This window comes from Lissotriton helveticus, chromosome 3_1 (genome assembly GCF_964261635.1).
Source record: "Lissotriton helveticus chromosome 3_1, aLisHel1.1, whole genome shotgun sequence".
In the NCBI taxonomy this organism is placed as follows: Eukaryota; Metazoa; Chordata; class Amphibia; order Caudata; family Salamandridae; genus Lissotriton; species Lissotriton helveticus.
The window spans coordinates 175206762-175224565 of NC_136061.1; the positions used below are offsets into that span (position 1 = coordinate 175206762).

At 43.0% G+C, this 17804-nt stretch overlaps 1 protein-coding gene across 7 annotated transcripts in view; it reads right to left on the reverse strand.

Moving 5' to 3' along the window:
- Nucleotides 1–5524: 5524 nt before the first annotated feature.
- LOC144822239 (caspase-1-like) overlaps nucleotides 5525–17804 on the reverse strand; it is a 415881-nt gene continuing 403601 nt past the window's right edge. For 2 of the 7 annotated variants that reach the window (XR_013608591.1, XM_078679501.1), the window contains 2 exons: nucleotides 11860–11966; nucleotides 5525–5673 (listed from right to left, as the gene is read on the reverse strand). Coding sequence is in view for 4 of the 7 variants with exons in the window: in XM_078679501.1 (XP_078535627.1) it covers nucleotides 11874–11966 (93 nt within the window). In the remaining 3 variants the exon portion in view is untranslated. Of the gene's footprint in view, nucleotides 5674–5755; nucleotides 11967–17804 lie in introns of those variants that run through there. The other 5 variants (XR_013608590.1, XM_078679500.1, XM_078679502.1 and 2 more) reach the window with 3 other exon arrangements.

Here is a 17804-nt window from a genome sequence, read left to right on the forward strand (position 1 = left end):
TCAAGATGCGAATAAAAAGGTTATGGCTAAACAAACACTAATCAAACTATATACAGTAATGGACACTACAAGGATAAGAGCAAATAAGCAAGTGCAAGGAAAGGTAACCCCTCCTCACTGGACGGTACTGAATGGCAACTTTATCAGTAACTGGAAATGCTAAACAAAGTGGAGAGAAAGGTATGGAAGAGGTTACATGCTGTTGGAAAGAAATTTTCTGTTGAGGCACTTACATTAGAACGGGGACTTTCAGAGATAACCTCCAAAGCAAATGCAGGTCTGGTATGGGCATGAGATGCATCAATCACAATAAGAGAAAATGTGGTACATCAATTAATTCTAGGTGATTTAAGAAAATAAACTTGGTGTCTCTCAGCTTTTACATAATGTAACAGAAGCAGTGATAATTTAGTTGACTAATTGTACAAAAAACGAAGAGATGTTGACAAAAGCTCATTTCAGAATAGTCCTAACGAAACAGATCTCACAGAAGAATTCTGTAACTGATCCTAGGGTCTGTCAGATAATATTCAAATTGGAAGATTGGAAGCATACGTGAAGACATATAGATGATGACCTTCTACAAAAGAAAGTTTCAATTTCAACTTTAAAAATTGGAATTTGTTTTAGATGGCTGTGATGAACTTCGGAAATGTATTACTTATAAACCAAATAATTAAAGTCCATGGTGGAGTGCAGACAATAGATTATGTAGCCTTCAGATGTGATGAAATGGCAGTACAGAGAAAAACAAACACATATTGCAAAAGCAAATTATGGGAAGAATGACCTCCTATATAAAACCAAGTATGGGCTGTGTATCATTTTTAAAAAGTAGATAGTAAAATGAAATGACAACTGTAGTAGCAATGACTTCAGCTTTTTAATGTATGTCAATATATGTATAAAACTACTTTTTTTTGTCCAAGGTAATTTTAAAAAGTGTGCACGCAAAGGTGTTGGAAAAGTTTACACTGTCTAAAATTATCCTAAATATATATTTTTTTTAAGTGGCTTTGCCACAAATATTAATCAGTGTATACTAGGCCAGAAGAAGGACATACATTTCCTCTAATGCAACCACAAGGCGTTACATCAAAATAAGAACATAAGGAGGCATGAAATCATCAAATAGAATTATAGGGGAGTAGGTAGGCCAGTTATTGTTCTTTGAGAAGGAAGGTTTTGAGGGCTATACGGAAGAATAGCGTTGGAAAGAGTCTGATATCTTGCGGCAAGACGTTTATTCCTAATTTTCTAGTCTTTGCATAAGAAGACCTGCTTAGCGGTCTTTTCCTTTATGACACAAATTGTTGTTTGTTCGGAGGAGAGTATGGTAATTTGTCAACCTAATTTCTCAAATGGATAGTAGGTTGTTTTGAAAAAACGAACATATAGGCATATTGACTTTCTAAGTAAATAGGTTTTGTTCCCTCAAGGGCATTAGTTGAAGTTGCAAAATATGTGCACGACAACAGAATGTGTGTTAATAGCTTGCATATTAAGTGTGGATATAGTACCAGTAAGTATGGTGTGTACATGTGGGAAGAGAGCGAGCCAGTCAAGTATGTTGCAATAAAAAAGCTGCAAGCGGACAGTGGGTGAGAATAAAGGTCCTATGGAGTGAGTGTGCATGAGTAGCATAGATAAGAGCATTGCGTGGATAAGCAGGGTACAATGTTTGTGCTTTGTGATAGACCATAGTTACCCCTACAAATTGATGTCTTCAAGAATCATTTCAGGTTGAAGAAAGCCCATATGTGCCCCCTAATGTGCACCTGCATGCATAACTGGTAAGCCTTGTTATACAAGCGCATGTTCCTTACTTTCTGGTGTGAGTCACTCATCATTAGGTTTTTTAGCCTATATTTATAAAGTTTTATATAGCGCAAACTAGATCCCGAAGGATATCAGTGCGCTGCCATTGCCATGTTCTGCTAACGTTCTAGAAAGCCATTCACAAAAATCTGAACACTCAAATGACATTTACTATTGCCTGGGAATCATCTGAATTCAGAGAGCATCACAGCAGCTATAATGTATACTAGTTTAGCTCTGGTCAGGCCCAACTATTATGAAGATCATCCACCTATCCATACTTCCAATCTGCGCCAAGAAGACCTTATTGGGCAGCTAAGCCACAATTTAGAAGAACTCCTCTGCTCAACCACAAGATGCCAAAATCCCAATAGGTAGCTCTGCACGGAGACCATCTCTTTGGTAGCTGTGTACACTGTACAAAGATTAATCACAACCTAGTCATAGTTGGCCACAACCAAAAACAACTTCACCAGTCAACCTCAAGTCAGGGGAACTTCAATGTTCAGCCTCAGCTCAGAGGCCCATCCTGGCAAATCACAACCAGAAAATCCCAACCAGCAACCCTCAAAGAAACCATACATGCTAGCCTAACTCAGAAAACAGCAGAGGCATCCTGTAACTCTGAAAAGCCATGCCAGCTTTCTCATTATAAAAATAGTCACATCTCAGAAGAACCATTTTACCAAGCTTCAACCAGCGAATTCCATCCTTCCAGCCCAGATCAAAAAACTTCACCATCGCAGAGTGTCTGAATAAAAATACCAACAGTCATCCCATAATCACAGGGTCTCTTTGTCAGCCAAAAACCAAACGTATCTCAGCTCAAAGCTTCAGCTCACTAGAACCCTACCAGTGAACTCAGCAAAGAAGAACATTACAGGTTAATGCTTTATAAAACTCATGAGAACTATCTCAGCTCGCAAAATCTGACTAATATCTCATATGTCAGCAAATAGCTACTCACTACTGAGCTGCTAATCAGATCCTCCTCATCAGTCAGTCACAATTGAGAAGATCTTAACTTCCTTACTTGCAATTGGTGCTGCAGATGTTGCCACACTAGGAGCCAGATTTTCCAGTTTCTGACGCAGCGCAGTCCAGCAGCCGCAAATGCGGCGCTGTGTGAGGAAAGAGCAGGAGAGTACCATGTTTACAGAAATATGTCTCTCTTCGCCTCTCTCCCTAACACCGGCCCAGAAATGCATGACTGTGCGCCACAGACACGCCTTTGCACCATAGTGCAAGGGTGTCTCTGTGAGTCTAGCATATGTTTTGTACTGGAAGGATTTCCTTCCAGTACAAAATACTATGCTTAGATTAACTTTAAACCATTTCCCAACATGTATGTGTGCTGTACAGTGCATCACACATGCAAAGTCGGATAAGAAATGAAAGCATTTCTCCTTTCTAGCGCCTATCTGAAATGGGCGCTATTTTCTGTTGCCAAACCTTGTTTAATATTTTAAGTGAATAGGGCTTAGTGTCACAACCTTGGGTGGCAGCATGGAAATACCCATGCCCCACCCCCTTGGCACTAAGTAAGGTAAAGCAGCGCTATGTGCTACTTTATGTTACTTTCAACTTATTTTCCAGCGTAAAACAAGCTTTACGCTGGAAAGTAAATCGGTAAAAAAAGATTTATTGTTGTTTTGCATCACTTTTGTGATGCTAGCACAGCATTAAATCTTAGTAAATAGCCCCCTAGGTGTCAAAATGGCTTTTGCTTTAGAGATGGGAAACAAAGACATTACTTCTGAGATCCACAGGCCTTTAGTATATTAATGCCATACTCTATGAATAGTGGCTGTAGTCAGGGCTGGCTCTAGGCCGGTGTGATCGGTTCTACCGAGCGGGGCGCTGACTTTGCGGCGGGCGCCACATTTTCAAGTACAATAACATTTAAAAAGCGAATGCTGCCAAGTTTTGGCATCCAGCAATTTTCTGGTAAGTATAAAAATGTGAAGGTGATATAAGTGACATGCCTAAAGGGTGGATGAGAGGCAATAAGAACGAGTAACAGGTAAAGATATACAACGTATACAAGTTGACAAGTAATAAAAAACTCGTTGATAAAAATCTTTGCGTGGCTTTATTTCAGGTACGCTTGGTTTGCATTCTTTGGTAACACCCAAAGCGTTTCGCCCAAACAAGGGCTTCTTCAGGGCGATTAGAGGTCCTGTGCAGCGGGCATCATAGGCAAAGGTAGGCAAAATAGGTATAAAGGTCGTCAGTAATAAAGCCTCAGACTCAGATAGCCGCCTGTGGGTGTATCTCACTGTGGTCCAGTGTTATGCAGTACGTAGAGTAGTATTCACTCAATGGATATGTTGATTTGTTTGTCGGTCAAAGTGTTGCCTGGAAGGAGCCGTGTACAGATAACGTCCTGTAGTCAGCAGGATGAAAGGCAGAGTGATGCAAGTGATGTAAAGGTGATTACTGAATCTGCTGCAGAGAGATCAGAGTTTTGTCCAATGGAAGTTTTGACTCATCATAAAGTAGTAGGAGGTTAAAATGACTGCAAAACTGGTGTACCGCGCAGATCACAAAGTGCATACAATGTAAATAGGTCAGTGCGTTACTGCTTCTGCCAGGGAGACCCTTTTGTTACTTGCAGTTTATATGTTTAAAATATAATATAGAACCGTGACCAATTAACAATTATTAAAGAGGTGCATGCAAGGTATATATTGAGTGTTTTCCTTTTTTTCCGTTCAGTCTTTCATTATCCTAATGTTGCAAAAAGGGTTCACTTGGGTAGAAATCAACTTATTAGTAAAGGCAATCCCCATTAATGGTGTTATGTTTTAAATTCTGAATTTGTGCTTATCCAGACCTAGTATTATTAAACTATGCTGTCCACCAGTATGGATGACCTTTGAGTCCTGTCCCTTGTAGTCCTCTGTCTGATGTAACAATTTCTATACACTGATTTACACACCTTATGATTGATTGTTGTTGTTAATGAGTATGTGATGTAAAGTGCTCGAACACCTTACACTGGTATGCGTGGCGCTATAAAACAATATGTATGAGAGAGAGCGATTATGGAAACTTGAGGGGCGCTGTTAAAAGGTTGGTAGTGAGGGAATCAGTGTAGGTGGTCATTGGGGGGTGTCAACAAAAATTGTCACATCGGGCACCACCAGTGCTAAAGCCCGCCCTGAGAGTAGTGTTAATGTATCATTCTGATTTCAGCACCTCAGAATAAAGTCCACATTTGTAAAGCGCACAATCACCCGTAAGGGTCTCTAGGCGCTGGGGGCCGTCGGGAAGATTAAACGAGCTATTGCCCAGAGTCACATGGTGCTGGGCTAACCTGCCGCCGGAGCCGGGGATCGAACCGTGGTCCCCAGATTCCAGCGTCAGTCGCCCTGGCCGCGGCGCCACACCTCTCCCACATGGAATGGAGAACAAAGCTGCAGTACAATGTATTGCTTCTTCTTTCTGAGTGTGAAAACTGGAAATGATGCAATTTTTCCTTGCACAAATTAAACAGGTTTTACATTGGGAAAACCTGTGAATGCTGGACAACCGGGTCTTAATAAGGTCATACATATTTACAGGCCTGAGATACTGAATCTAGACTTCAAAATCACAACACAAATAGACAGACTATATTTTGATTCCCAAGTAATGTACTGCACAGATAGATTATGAGTTATGTAAAGAAGAGTGATGGAAAGAAGATACAAGAGAATTAATATAAAGTCTACACATTTTATTTTGGCATTTGATTTAGAAATGTTCTTTTGATTCAAAAGAGCGCCGAGCCTTACAACGTAATCTCTTAGTGACGTCGTTAAAGATTTTTCCCCATTGGTCATATGAACCTTTTTTGGTTGACGTGAAGCACTGAAAGGGAGAAGACATCAACAATACATTTTTAACTTGCGAAGCAACTGTGACTCCACAATAAGTACCAGAAATAGCCGAATATAGTAAAAGGGTTTTATTGTGGGTTACCAATCAATCTACTAGATATGCAAGCCAAAAGTAAGTTTAGTAAATATAACAATACAGCACATAAGTTGAAATATTTAAGTAGGTTAAGACCCAACAGATCGAGAAACAACATTGAAATAGCTGCAACAATGAAAACATAGATTAAAGCAAACAGGTATTCCATAAGGAAATTTCCCTTCTCTCTTCTAAACATGTTAAGTATAGGATCATCTACTATGGGTCTCTAATTCGGGAGCATGAAAGGTGTCAGTATGATCAGACTTCAGTAGAAGTCTTGAGAAACGGAAATAAGTGTTTAGCACAAAGCTTCACAAATCTACTACGGGTCTCTAATTCGAGAGCATGAAAGCATGATCAGACTTCAGTAGAAGTCTTGAGAAACGGAAATAAGTGTTTAGCATAAAGCTTCACAAATGTAAAAATAAGGCAAGAACAGAGTACCTTTCGAAGTCTAAAGGGTATTTTTCTGTCTCCCAACTGTGAGAACCCCAATTTAAAAGTAACAGGAGATTCAGAAACATCCTTATTTCCTTTCACACCACCACAAACCAATCAAATTGTATCTCAAGTGCATTTGCAACATTCCTTCAGTTTCCATCTCATCGAACTGGGACTCCAGTTCTCAACCTTGAACATCTATCCGTCCTGGTACATGATGAACAGTAGGCCACTGTCAAGTTCTTCCCTCCAGGCCTCCCTATCAGCAGGATAATACAAACAATAAGCCTTTCTCTAGTTAACGAAAACCATGATAATACACATGCAAAGAATGAATATGATGGCACAGCAAATCACATTTCATTTGAGGTATGTAGTCAGGTTTGTTTAACTGAGCATTTAATGTGCACTTCGAATACATGGTTATACATACACATGTATAACGAAGAATAAATGCAAAACGTGAGTTAAAGAGTACATGTTTACATATTCAAATATAGCTTGAAGTGTAAATGTAAAACATCAACAAAGAATACATGCTTACATTCTTCAACTCAACATTAGTGTATACATGTATAAATCTTCAATCTACAATGATTCAATTGTATTAATATGTTAAAATGCTTCACACGTTTTAATGAAGTTAAGGTACACAGTGAATAAAATGTAAAATGTGAGTATAAAATTGAATTTCTGCGATGTATGAGGGTGGAGCCTAAATTGCACTGCTCTTAACTCTTTGAGATATAATGAAAAAGCATCCCCTGCTCATCTTCAGTGCTGCCATACAGTGAACAACTGACATGCAGTAGGTAAGTGGACTAATTTCAAAGTGCTTTGCAGTGTAATGTTGAGGTAGAACCCACCGCCTGCCTGTAGGATTATCCTTTTATCATTGTCCTTTCCTGGAGGTCCTCTAAGTATTTGTCTACAGGGTAGTTAAAGAAACAGGGTAATCAGTGATGTGCTTATATCTCACGTGTACCTTCCTTGCTTGTGCAGCCCACCACACAAAACCTCTCATGTCAGGAGCCTGACCCTATTGGTAGATAATTGGTGTTCTTAGAGCATGTATACTTTAACAGTAACAGCACCAGTGATACGACCAGATATGTTATTTGTACACATATATTCATGATACATCAAATCGCAGAATGATTAGAAAAACAGACTGTATGCACACTAAACACATTTCTAAATTTTCGAAACCACTGAGTAACACAACCTATACATTCAGGGTGATTGCAAAGTACTCCTACTGGTGCTGAGATGTAGTCGTCCAGAATGCACACTGCCTTTTAGAACCTAACACCACAGGGACTCTACTCTACCTTGTAGGAGGTGTGGCATAGCACAAGTTCTGAATTTTTCCTTATTTCCCAGACATAAAATTACAAGATGTAGATCTCTGTGGTCTACCACAGGGTATTTTTCGCTACAAGCTGACACACACTCAAGACAATCCAAATAGAACCCACAAATAAAACAGGATTGGTTCCTTTACAGCAATAAAAACAATGCCTGGAATGAGCAGAGTTTATGTGCTGAGCACTGCTTTGTGAGTTAGTGACCAGGTAAGATAATTTTCTCCTGGAAGACACTTCAAATGTTCATGGGCATACAATAAAGGCACAGGAGTAAGTGTGTCCTTGATGCTTCCATCTATAAATTGAATGATCCACCTTACCTGTGCTTACTGGCTTCCTGCATTCTACAGTCACCCCGTTGCTCCCCGCCACAAAAGGCCATCTTTCATGCTGCAGCCCACCCAATCACTTGGAAACACAATGAAGACCACTTTGCCTCACCCTTCAAAACCTCCATTACCTACCAATTACAGCATGCAAAAAGTTTAAGCCACTGTGCATTATATGTGAAGCTATCTAACCAAGTAAACTGTGCCACCTTTCTGCAAATCGCTCCCTCACTGGACCCAGATGCGCCACCTGCAGTACCAATCTTCTAACACCCCTTAAAGTTTGGAGCATTATCCACCTTCACCCGAGACTTACCCGCTCACTCCAGACAGTCAGGTAGAACCTAAAAACGTCCTTTTCTCTCAATTGCCTATCAACATCTCTCCCACTGGCCATCAGCTCTGTTGTAAAATGTTTCTATTATTCCATTAAGTACATTTTAGTTACCAACAGAGCTTTTATAAACATTGATTGCTGCTTTTGCAACTTGGTAACAGAACATATTGTTTCCTTTGTAAAATGCTTTACTGCTTCTTTGCAATAAGTCCCCAAGATGTAAACACACCCTTTTAAAGATATACATAAAGAGAGGCAGTAGGGACTGAGCTAGTCCAGGGAGCAGAGGTCACTGCTGTCGGTGAGTAGAATGTTGTCATCCACACCATGGAGAGTCCCTGTCCCAGCGCTGCAGCATGGGTTCAAGACAGACTAGAAGTCATGTACAAGGAAGTTGAAATTGATTCGCTCTTTCAGTTGGATGGCAACTATTTGTCTGGATATTCTTTCTGAGGAAGGATATATGTCCAACAGGCCAGTAGTTGAGGATGCAATTCAAATTCCTGTTTTTTTCTCCGAATAGCTGGATGTTTTAGCCCATCTTTGAGTACAGTGGAGAAAATGTCTTGCAAGAGGGAGACACTGATTATGTTAAGATGATGTGTGAGTGCACATTCATAAATGGACTTGGCAACTGTAGATTAGAGATTTTATGATCATACATTGTAGTGTAGGGGGCAATGAAGATATCAACAAAGTCTGTTTCACAAGAGTTTTAATGTTGTCCACTCTGATAATCTAGGAGGCCTGTTGGAAGGAATGGTAGTCCCATGACTGGTGTTGTTTATGTTGGAGCTGATCATATCTTTTCGGGAAGAACTTATTCAGGTTGGTGCATGTTTTGCTTATTGGGCAATGGGGTATTTGATAAGATTTATGCAATACTTAACCACCTTAAAGATGGTTTTGGTTTTGGCAGATGCTTTAGTTGTGGTAGTGAGTTTCTGCACGAGTAGTAGAGATCTTTCAACCTTGTGAGGGCACTTTGGTTTTGTGAAACTGACCAAGATCAGCAAGTAATACAGCTGCCTTGAGCTATTGTTGCTGTGTTGCTGTACATACCTAGGAGGCCAGAGTTCTAAGCACAATCACTTGTACGCTGCAAGGAGAAGACAGTGATGAGCACTCATTCAAGAGACCAAGATGTGGCTGTTCTAGACCCACTCAAATCTTATTTGGGCAGTAAGACACTACTAGTACCATAAGAGACTGAGGAAGCTGCTGGGTAAAGTAGGACCATAGTTAAGCTAAAAACATGTCAGCCCTGTTATAAGGGTAAAGAATGTGTGGGTTCATATTTAGGTCAATCCTACCAGATGGCGAAAGGTTGTCTGGTTGCAAAAAACCTAATGTGAACTTACAGAGGCTTACAGCCTACCCAGTGCTTACCATTGGATGGCTTTGCTGTGACTCATTTGCTAGCTTTTTATGCGATGTCTTACTTTCCTCTTCTTGTGTTTGTGCCTCCACTGGTGCATAGCCTCTGTATGATCCGTTTGATTGGATGGCTTGTATCCTTCCACTGCTCACATTTAGGGATAGTGAACTACTTTCAGCACTCCATGAAAGTACATGTTTTTTTTCTCTCTCTCTCCTGTGTGCTGCTTGCCCCCCTAAAATAGTCTATAACATCTCTTTGGGGATGGCCATCTTCCCAGATAAGTGGAAGAATGCATTGATTAGACCGCTTTTGAAAAAAACGTCAGCTGACCCATCAGATGAAAAATTATAGGCCGATCTCTCTTCTGCCATGTTGTGCAAAGGTCATGGAGAAGATGATTAACCAGCAATTAACAAGCTACCTGGAGAAGAACCAACTATTAGACCCCGCTCAATCAGGTTTCCGTGCTGGACATAGCACACAGGCAGCCCTGATGGAAGTTACAGACAGCATTAGAATGTCCCTAGACAAGGGGACAACCACCATGCTGGTGTTTTAGATCGGTCGGCAGCCTTCAACACCATCTCTCACTCTATCCTGCTTTGCAGATTGCAGGAGATTGGTGTCGAGGGCCAAGCACTGGCATGGTTGGAAAGCTTTCTGGCAAACAGATCCAGATGGGTCAAGCTAGAGCCATTTAAGTCAGCAACCACCCCACTCGATAAGGGTGTTCCTCAGAGCTCCATCTTAAGCCCCACCCTGTTCAACATATATGTGGCCCAGTTGTCTGGGCCCCATCATAAAATCTTGTGGGTTCGGGACGATTTTGTACAATGACGACACACAGGTAATAATCCCATTTGATCCGGATCCATCGGTCACAAGAACTAAGTTTAAGATCTGTATGTTGTACATAGCAGCCTGGATGAGAGATAATTTTCTCCAGCTCAACTCCAATAAGAAGGAGATCCTCCGGTTTGGGAAGGCGGAGGAACTCTGGTCACTGGATTGGTGGCCTCGGAACTGGGGGTCTCCCCCCCCCAAAACAGGCTAGGAATCTGGGAGTCCTATTGGACAACAAGCTATCTTCCGAGGACCATGTAAAATCACTGTCTAGTTCCTGTTTTGGGATCTTGAAAATGCTAAGGTAGGTCTTTCCTTGGATCCCTCTGGATGATTGTGAGCAGGTTGGACTATGGGACTATGGGAACGCTCTTTTGGTGGGTGCCAGGGAATAACTTTTCTCTAGGCTTCAGATACTGCAAAATACCGCAGCAAGAATGGCTCTGAATAAGCCCAGACGTACCCCGTCCCGTCCCCTGCTGCAAACCCTGCACTGGCGGCCCGTTAGGAACAGAGCAATCTTTAAACTTCTTATCTTGGTGTTTAAGGCAAGGCAAGGCCTGGGCCCGGTATACCTAAGAAAGAAGGTGAGAGCGTATATTCCGGGGCACCAGCTGTGATCCAGCCATCAAAATCTCTTAGTACCTTGTAAAATCAATAAATCCAGAATGGGAGGGCGCGCATTTTCATATCTTGCCCCCTTCCATTGGAACACGCTACTGGAAGTAATGCGTGGATGTACATCTCTGGGCCACTTTAAGAAGAGTCTAAAAACCTGGCTGTTCTAGGGGCCCAGGCTGGGCGAGTGGTCTGTTTTTGTGCTGGCAGGCGCCGAGAGATCCCCCTGGGGATGATTGTGGGGGAGAGGGGAGTAATTTAATCCCGTAATAATCTGTATCTGGGAGGGTATTGTTTCGTAGGCCTCAGAGGTTGGTTTTCTGGCAAGATGTTTCTACTTGCACTTCCAGGAGGGCTGGTTGCCTCTGCTGGTGGACTGGCAATGCGCTTCAAAATGGGTGTTATCTGCCGCAGGAAAACTGGTAGTTGGGAGTGGGATCATATGACTGCTGATGTCATTGGGTAAATGAGGACTAAGGCGGGTGGAACTCAAGCAGGATGAAAGAGATGGTCTTTTATGGGTCCACTAAGTCAACCGTCCTTGGGAGCAACACAGAATACAACCAAATTCTACTATTTTCCTGAGAGGGAAACCAAACGAAACAGTATTTAACTGTTATTCCTGAACAGAAGCGAAGTCAAGTGGAGTCCAGCATCTGGGTTTATATCCTTGATGAGGACCTGGCTCATTTACCCTAGCACGAGAACAGTCATTTGTATATCAGGGGAAATTGCTGTGATCCCAACCAGAGTGATGCTTACTGCACTGCCAGCTGTTAGTAGCCAGGAAAGAGGTAGAATTTTTTCAGTGCTGTTGTTCGTTCCAGAGTAGGCACTTCAAGCCCAGACTCGCTAACTGCCAGTTGGACCTGAAGAGAGAGAAAACGGACATGGGAGAAAACAATAATACACATTAGGTCGCAATATTACGTTTTTCATCATATTATCAACAGCTTTTCATATAGCTATATTCATCCCATCCTCAATTTGTTCCAGCAGAAGCATCAGTCTCTTGACATGAACCGTGAAATAGAGTAATACCTTATACTGCCCCTTCTTCACTGCCATGCAGCACAGGGTAATGATCTACCTAAAACGTCCTGCTGTAAAGTCTCAAATAGCTTGAATTTTGCCCCACTATGTAACAATGTGAATAGTGCTTTTGGATTCTCAAGTGTTAAAGTAGACAGGACTACAGCCAACGACATAGTGTACAAAGAACACTTTTAAAGCTGAGAGAGACCTCTCTCTGGCAGCATGGCCCGTAGAATGCACATGAGGGTAGCATCCGATTCTAAGGTGACTTTGTGTTTGCTGCTGGGAGAAGAGCGTCACAAATGATGGTCCCAACAGCAATGTTATTAAAGGACAGAGACACTGGACTCGGGGCCTGATTTACATCTTGGCAGACACGTTACTCCGTCACAACTGTGGCGGTTATCCTCTCCGCCAATATACAAGTTCCATTATATCTTATGGGATTTAAATTTCGGTGGACGGGATATCCATCACCGTTTTGACAGAGCGCCCTCCAAGATCTAAATCAGGCCCATAGTCACATGGGATATGGATTGAGCTAAAGACCATTCTTTGTATAGCTTAAAGAATTGGCAACAATATGTCTTGCAGACTACTGCACAGTCAAGCTAGACTTAGGGAGGAGAGCTTCTATACCACATTAACTTGGGAAAGCAAAGAAAAAGAAACACGTTTTTAGCAGAAGAAATGTGGCTTAGGGCATCCCCTGGTGAGGAGAAGAAGAAGAAAAGTGAAGCTGCAGCAAAGATTGGAGAAGTTGCTCTAGCCTTCCCTGGTAGGGCGAACTGAGCTGCGCATCCGCAACACATGGAACTCCACTAGAGAGTTGCAGATAGGTTGTAGCCCACTGCAGCAAAGGCCTGTGCCACAGCCAGTACTGCCACTCTCCTATGATGAGTGAGCGAAATGGCGGGCCACTGAAAAGGAAGTGATAAATGTCCATAGCAGCATCTATGTTAATATGAAAAGACATTAATGAAAGGAAGCTCCACCTCTCATCAGTGTAGGAGAAAAAATCTCCATTAATTCCACAGTGAAGTACATAAGAGCTCAGCAGGTCTCGCTATATAAAACTTTATAAATAAAAATATAAGTGAGATAGACTAAGTGAGAGGTGAGCAGGTGCAACTGACATACCTTTTTTAAATTTAGCTGTATCTAATTCAAGTTTCAAGTTACACAATGCAGAGGCATTTTTGAAGGGGCCATAGTAGCAAAGGGTTCTGACTTCTTTTGTTTGGGAAATGGGGATATTAAGGAGCTGTGATGGAGAGGGCGCTCATTACAAGCAGCATCTCCATCTCTATGTAATGTAGCGTGGAACAATAATAGATAAGTGAGCACACCATCTTCCAACTAAATTATTTTTTTAATAAAAACTTTATTTTTTATATTGTTGATTGAGAAACAAAACCTACAATTGGGAAAAGGAGTCATTAATGCATGCAGTATACTCAATTGCGGGCAGCAAGGTACAGCAATGGGTGGAAGGTATTGTAGCAGACATTTCAATGAGAAACATAGAGTTACATCAACATTGCATATAAGCAAATACATTGCCCATTCCTATACAGTCGTAACCTTCAGGCATAGGCTAGGCATCACAGTTATTAATGACTTGGCTCTCCTGCCGTGTGAAAGATCTAGACTTCCCCCATCTGCGTCTAAGTCCAGATTGTAGTATTTTATCCATGGCTTCCAGACTTTTCGGAATTTGCTGCTGGGAGAAGAGCGTCACAAATGATGTTCCCAACAGCAATTGTAAATCACTTTCTCCGCAACAATATATTGGTCCCTATTAGTCTTCCATTCCGTGAGTGTAGGAAGTTGCTGGGTCCCCCAGTACTTAGCTATGTCTCTTCTAGCTCCTACTAATCCTACATTAGTCAGCAGGAGCCTGTATCGCGGCAGGTCCCCCAGTACTTAGCTATGTCTCTTCTAGCTACTACTAATCCTAGATTAGTCAGCAGGAGCCTGTATCGCGGCAGGTCGATCTCTGTGGTAATACTCAGTATTGCAACTAAATTATTAATTCCAATGCTGCCATAAGGTTCCTTTTGCAGCTTTCTTTCCTTGTTTCCATCTTGATTTTCCGTATATTTTCCTTCTTTCTTTCATATTCTGACAGTGTCGGGGTCACGGATAAGCAAGTCTTTTCTTGGTGAGCTCTCTCAGTGCCAGCTAAAGAATGGAAAATCCTGGTTATACCTGGAACATACTGCTCAATTTGTAATAAAATAAGTGGTGAGACCACAATTTTGCTCCGTAGCTCTGGCTGGCACTATTCAATGTCTGTGTGTCGATTACTAAGGCTGAATAGTCTTGATTCCACTTCACGTCTCTGTAATCCACCACCAGGCACCCCCTGCCCTGTTATCTCACTGTTGCAGGTTACTGGGTCATTGTCAAATGAGAAAAAATAAGTGCCCCAAAAATGAGTGCAGGGTGTGCCACCTGCAACCGCAGGCTCAAATTAAGCACTGCTGACACAGTAGTTGAAAATTCTAAAATCGCCGGGCCACATGCCAGAAAATCATCACTGCAGTACATCCAGTTCGAAAGGCCTTGAATTATTGGTGAATTTACTCCCGAAATACCTCAGTTAATGACAAGATACCAAAACAAAGTTACGTTCATCAAAATAGGTCCATATATGTCGTATGTGAGCCATATGCAAATCTTCAGACATTTGTGGGTTGTAGTTGAATGTTCTTCGGCAGCCTGGCAAACGCCATGTCAATCATTACATTAATTGTGGATTCAGTATCAACCAAGAATGGCATTTGTATTCCACAGATTCAATTGTCCAGCATAAATCTTTTATGTCATCCCAACTTCATGCTGTTTCAGATGGAGTAAAATTTGGAGACACTCTTTAATGCACAATAAGTAGATTACAAGAAGAGTCATTCAAGGCATGCTTTTCAGAGATGGCTTGTTGTGTAATGATATGATTTGTCAGTCAACTGTCCTTCCTTAGAGGGTCTGGAGAGATTGGGCCAGTGAGATGTGTGGACTAGTCTTGTTTGGAAATGAGCCTTGCCGCATAAGTCTCAAATTTCCCAGTGAGCACAGGGCATTCACCTCTATGTGGGAGTCTAAACAATATTGATGAATTTGTACCTTGCTTTTCTAGTCAAAGAGCAGGAGTCATTAACACAGTTCTCTGCAAGACTTGGTATCCATTGCCACTGCTTGAGTACCACGGTGTGTGTTGACTGGGCCACCGCCAAGATGTCCTCCGGCTTTCCCAGCAACATTTTCCTAAATGTGAAGCCTAAAACAGTCAAGAATCTGCAACTTTTTGCAGCCTTATTTGTTGTTAGGTTGTGCACACTTTTAGACATGTCACAAGAATGTCAATAATCTCACCAGAGTTTTTCCACATAAAGTTAAAGACACGACACTCATATTCGACTTCTTCTGGGGTAGAACAAATTTCATGAAATGGTCCTTGAATCTATGATAAGTGTCCGGATGTGAATCAGAAACTTCAAACATGATGTCATAAGAGTCAGGTGCACTGCACTGCATCAGGAGACCCCTCTTCCACACTTCCTCTTTCACACTCATACCAGTAATGAAAATATCGAAATACCTGATCCAGTGACATCAATGTGGACATATTTACTGGACATGTCAACATCATGCCCTGGTATCTGTCGAGATGAAAGGGGGTGTAACGTTGCCTCTGTACATGTGCAGGTTCATGGTGCTCCTGTTCAGTGATGACTACTCACTGTTTGGCGCAGATATCCATCTGCGGTCTGACGACGCCATAGCAGCAGCAATGGGGCATTGGGCGCCACATGTAATAATGGAGCAGCAGGATGAGACAACTCAAGCGACATATGTGGCTGTAGGATGGCTTTGTTTTCAATGACATTGCTGTATGACATGAATGTTGCAGGAACACAAACATTATTGTAACTCTAAAAAGATGACAATGGGAGAGGGCGTGTCCAGCAGCGGAGGAAGATGTCCACACTCTAACGTGGCTCGGCCAGTCCGTCCTGACCATCGCCTCAAAATCCGTGCAATATCTGGCCGAACGGCACAATCTGGGGCGTAAGCCTACCTGGATGAGTCTGACCCTCTGACAGGGGGTGCGGGAGCTCCTGCCTGCCCTTCATTGCAGTTAAGGTAAGGGCCAGCCCAGGCGATGACACGCCGGTGGAAGGAGACGCCCTATAGTAGAGGAGGGCCTCCGTCGCCGGAGGCTGTGGATTCCCACCATTGATTCTGAGTGGCGGAGACCGTCTGGGAGAGGAGCCGAGTAACTGAGCTCCTCGGCGGATGTCAATCACCAAGCGACCAACACAGTGTGCAGACCACTGCTGCCGATAGTGACGGGGCACAGGCCCAGCAACAGAGGGATCCAGCAGAGGCACCCACAAGGAAACGTGTGCCTGCGGCGGGCGGGACGTGAGGAGGCCCCCCCACCCCCCTGTAATTGAGTGCAACGGGAGACTCAGAGGTGGAGAGGATCTCCCAGATCAATATAACAGGCAAGTGTGCACCTAACATTGCGGGCCAAGTGTGAGGTGCGACTTGACTGAAAGCGCACAGTCTGCCTCCACAGGGCAACAGAGGTGGGGGCCCGAGTGCAGCTCAAGAGCCAGAACGCCCCGAAAAGCCTTTGGAACACACACTCAAGGAGACTGGCAGGCGGCTCAAAATGGCGGTGTGGGTTTCTTAGCCTCTCAGAGTATCTCTTGAGGATCGGCAGGAGAGCTGCGCAATTAAGACGCTGATCCCTCGAAGGCCAGCACACTGCGCACATAGGTATTGAAACGCTACTTCTCCGGTGCAAGAAGGTATACATGAATTACTCCCAGAATCCCTCCAATGATCAAAGGTGCGCTGACCCATCTGGAACACTGAGCAAGGCGTGAGTGCCAAGGTCCACAAGGGGGCCACGGGGGAACCCGACAGGGGGAGGATTCACCCCCCCACCTGAAGCAGGCAGCAGTGAGTACCCGACAGCCCACACTACTCATCCAACGCAATGGTGGGAGTAAAGGGGGGCGCGCCTCCCACTAATCAAAATTGGACACATTTTCATGGCAGAAACACAAGGGGGAAATGGATAGCAATAAGGAACCGGCGCCACTCTAGTCGCAGGCTGTGGCCAAGCGGGGTAAACTTACCCTGCATGATATCATGGCGGCCATTACTAACGGGCGTACCTCTTGAGTCAAAAATACACTCAGTCTCAACAGAAGTATCCCTCATAAGAGCAGACGTACGCAACATGGACACCAGATTCAAAGCAGTTGAAGTAACTGCGGTCACCCTCTTGGCGGACATTGCAGCACTCAAAAAACAGGTAGTCAATCTGCAAACCTCCAGTCAGCTGCTTGGTGAGCAACTCTATTACTACGAAGGAAGATCTAAGAGGAATAATGGTCGGATTTTATGAGTCCCGGAGAGGGCAGAGAGACCTCCAGCGGACCTATTTGTCGAATAGTTTTGTCATGGATTATCTGCAACATCGCAATCTCTCACTCAAAATCTCTCAGGGGTAAACTTAAACCGGGAGAGCCGCCAAGACCGCTGCTTGCCCTCGTCTTTAATTTTAGGGACAGAGACATCATCTTGCAGACAGCCCGCACTGCCCCGCCAGTCAAGTACGAGAACAACACTATCATCTTTTCTCTAGACTTTAG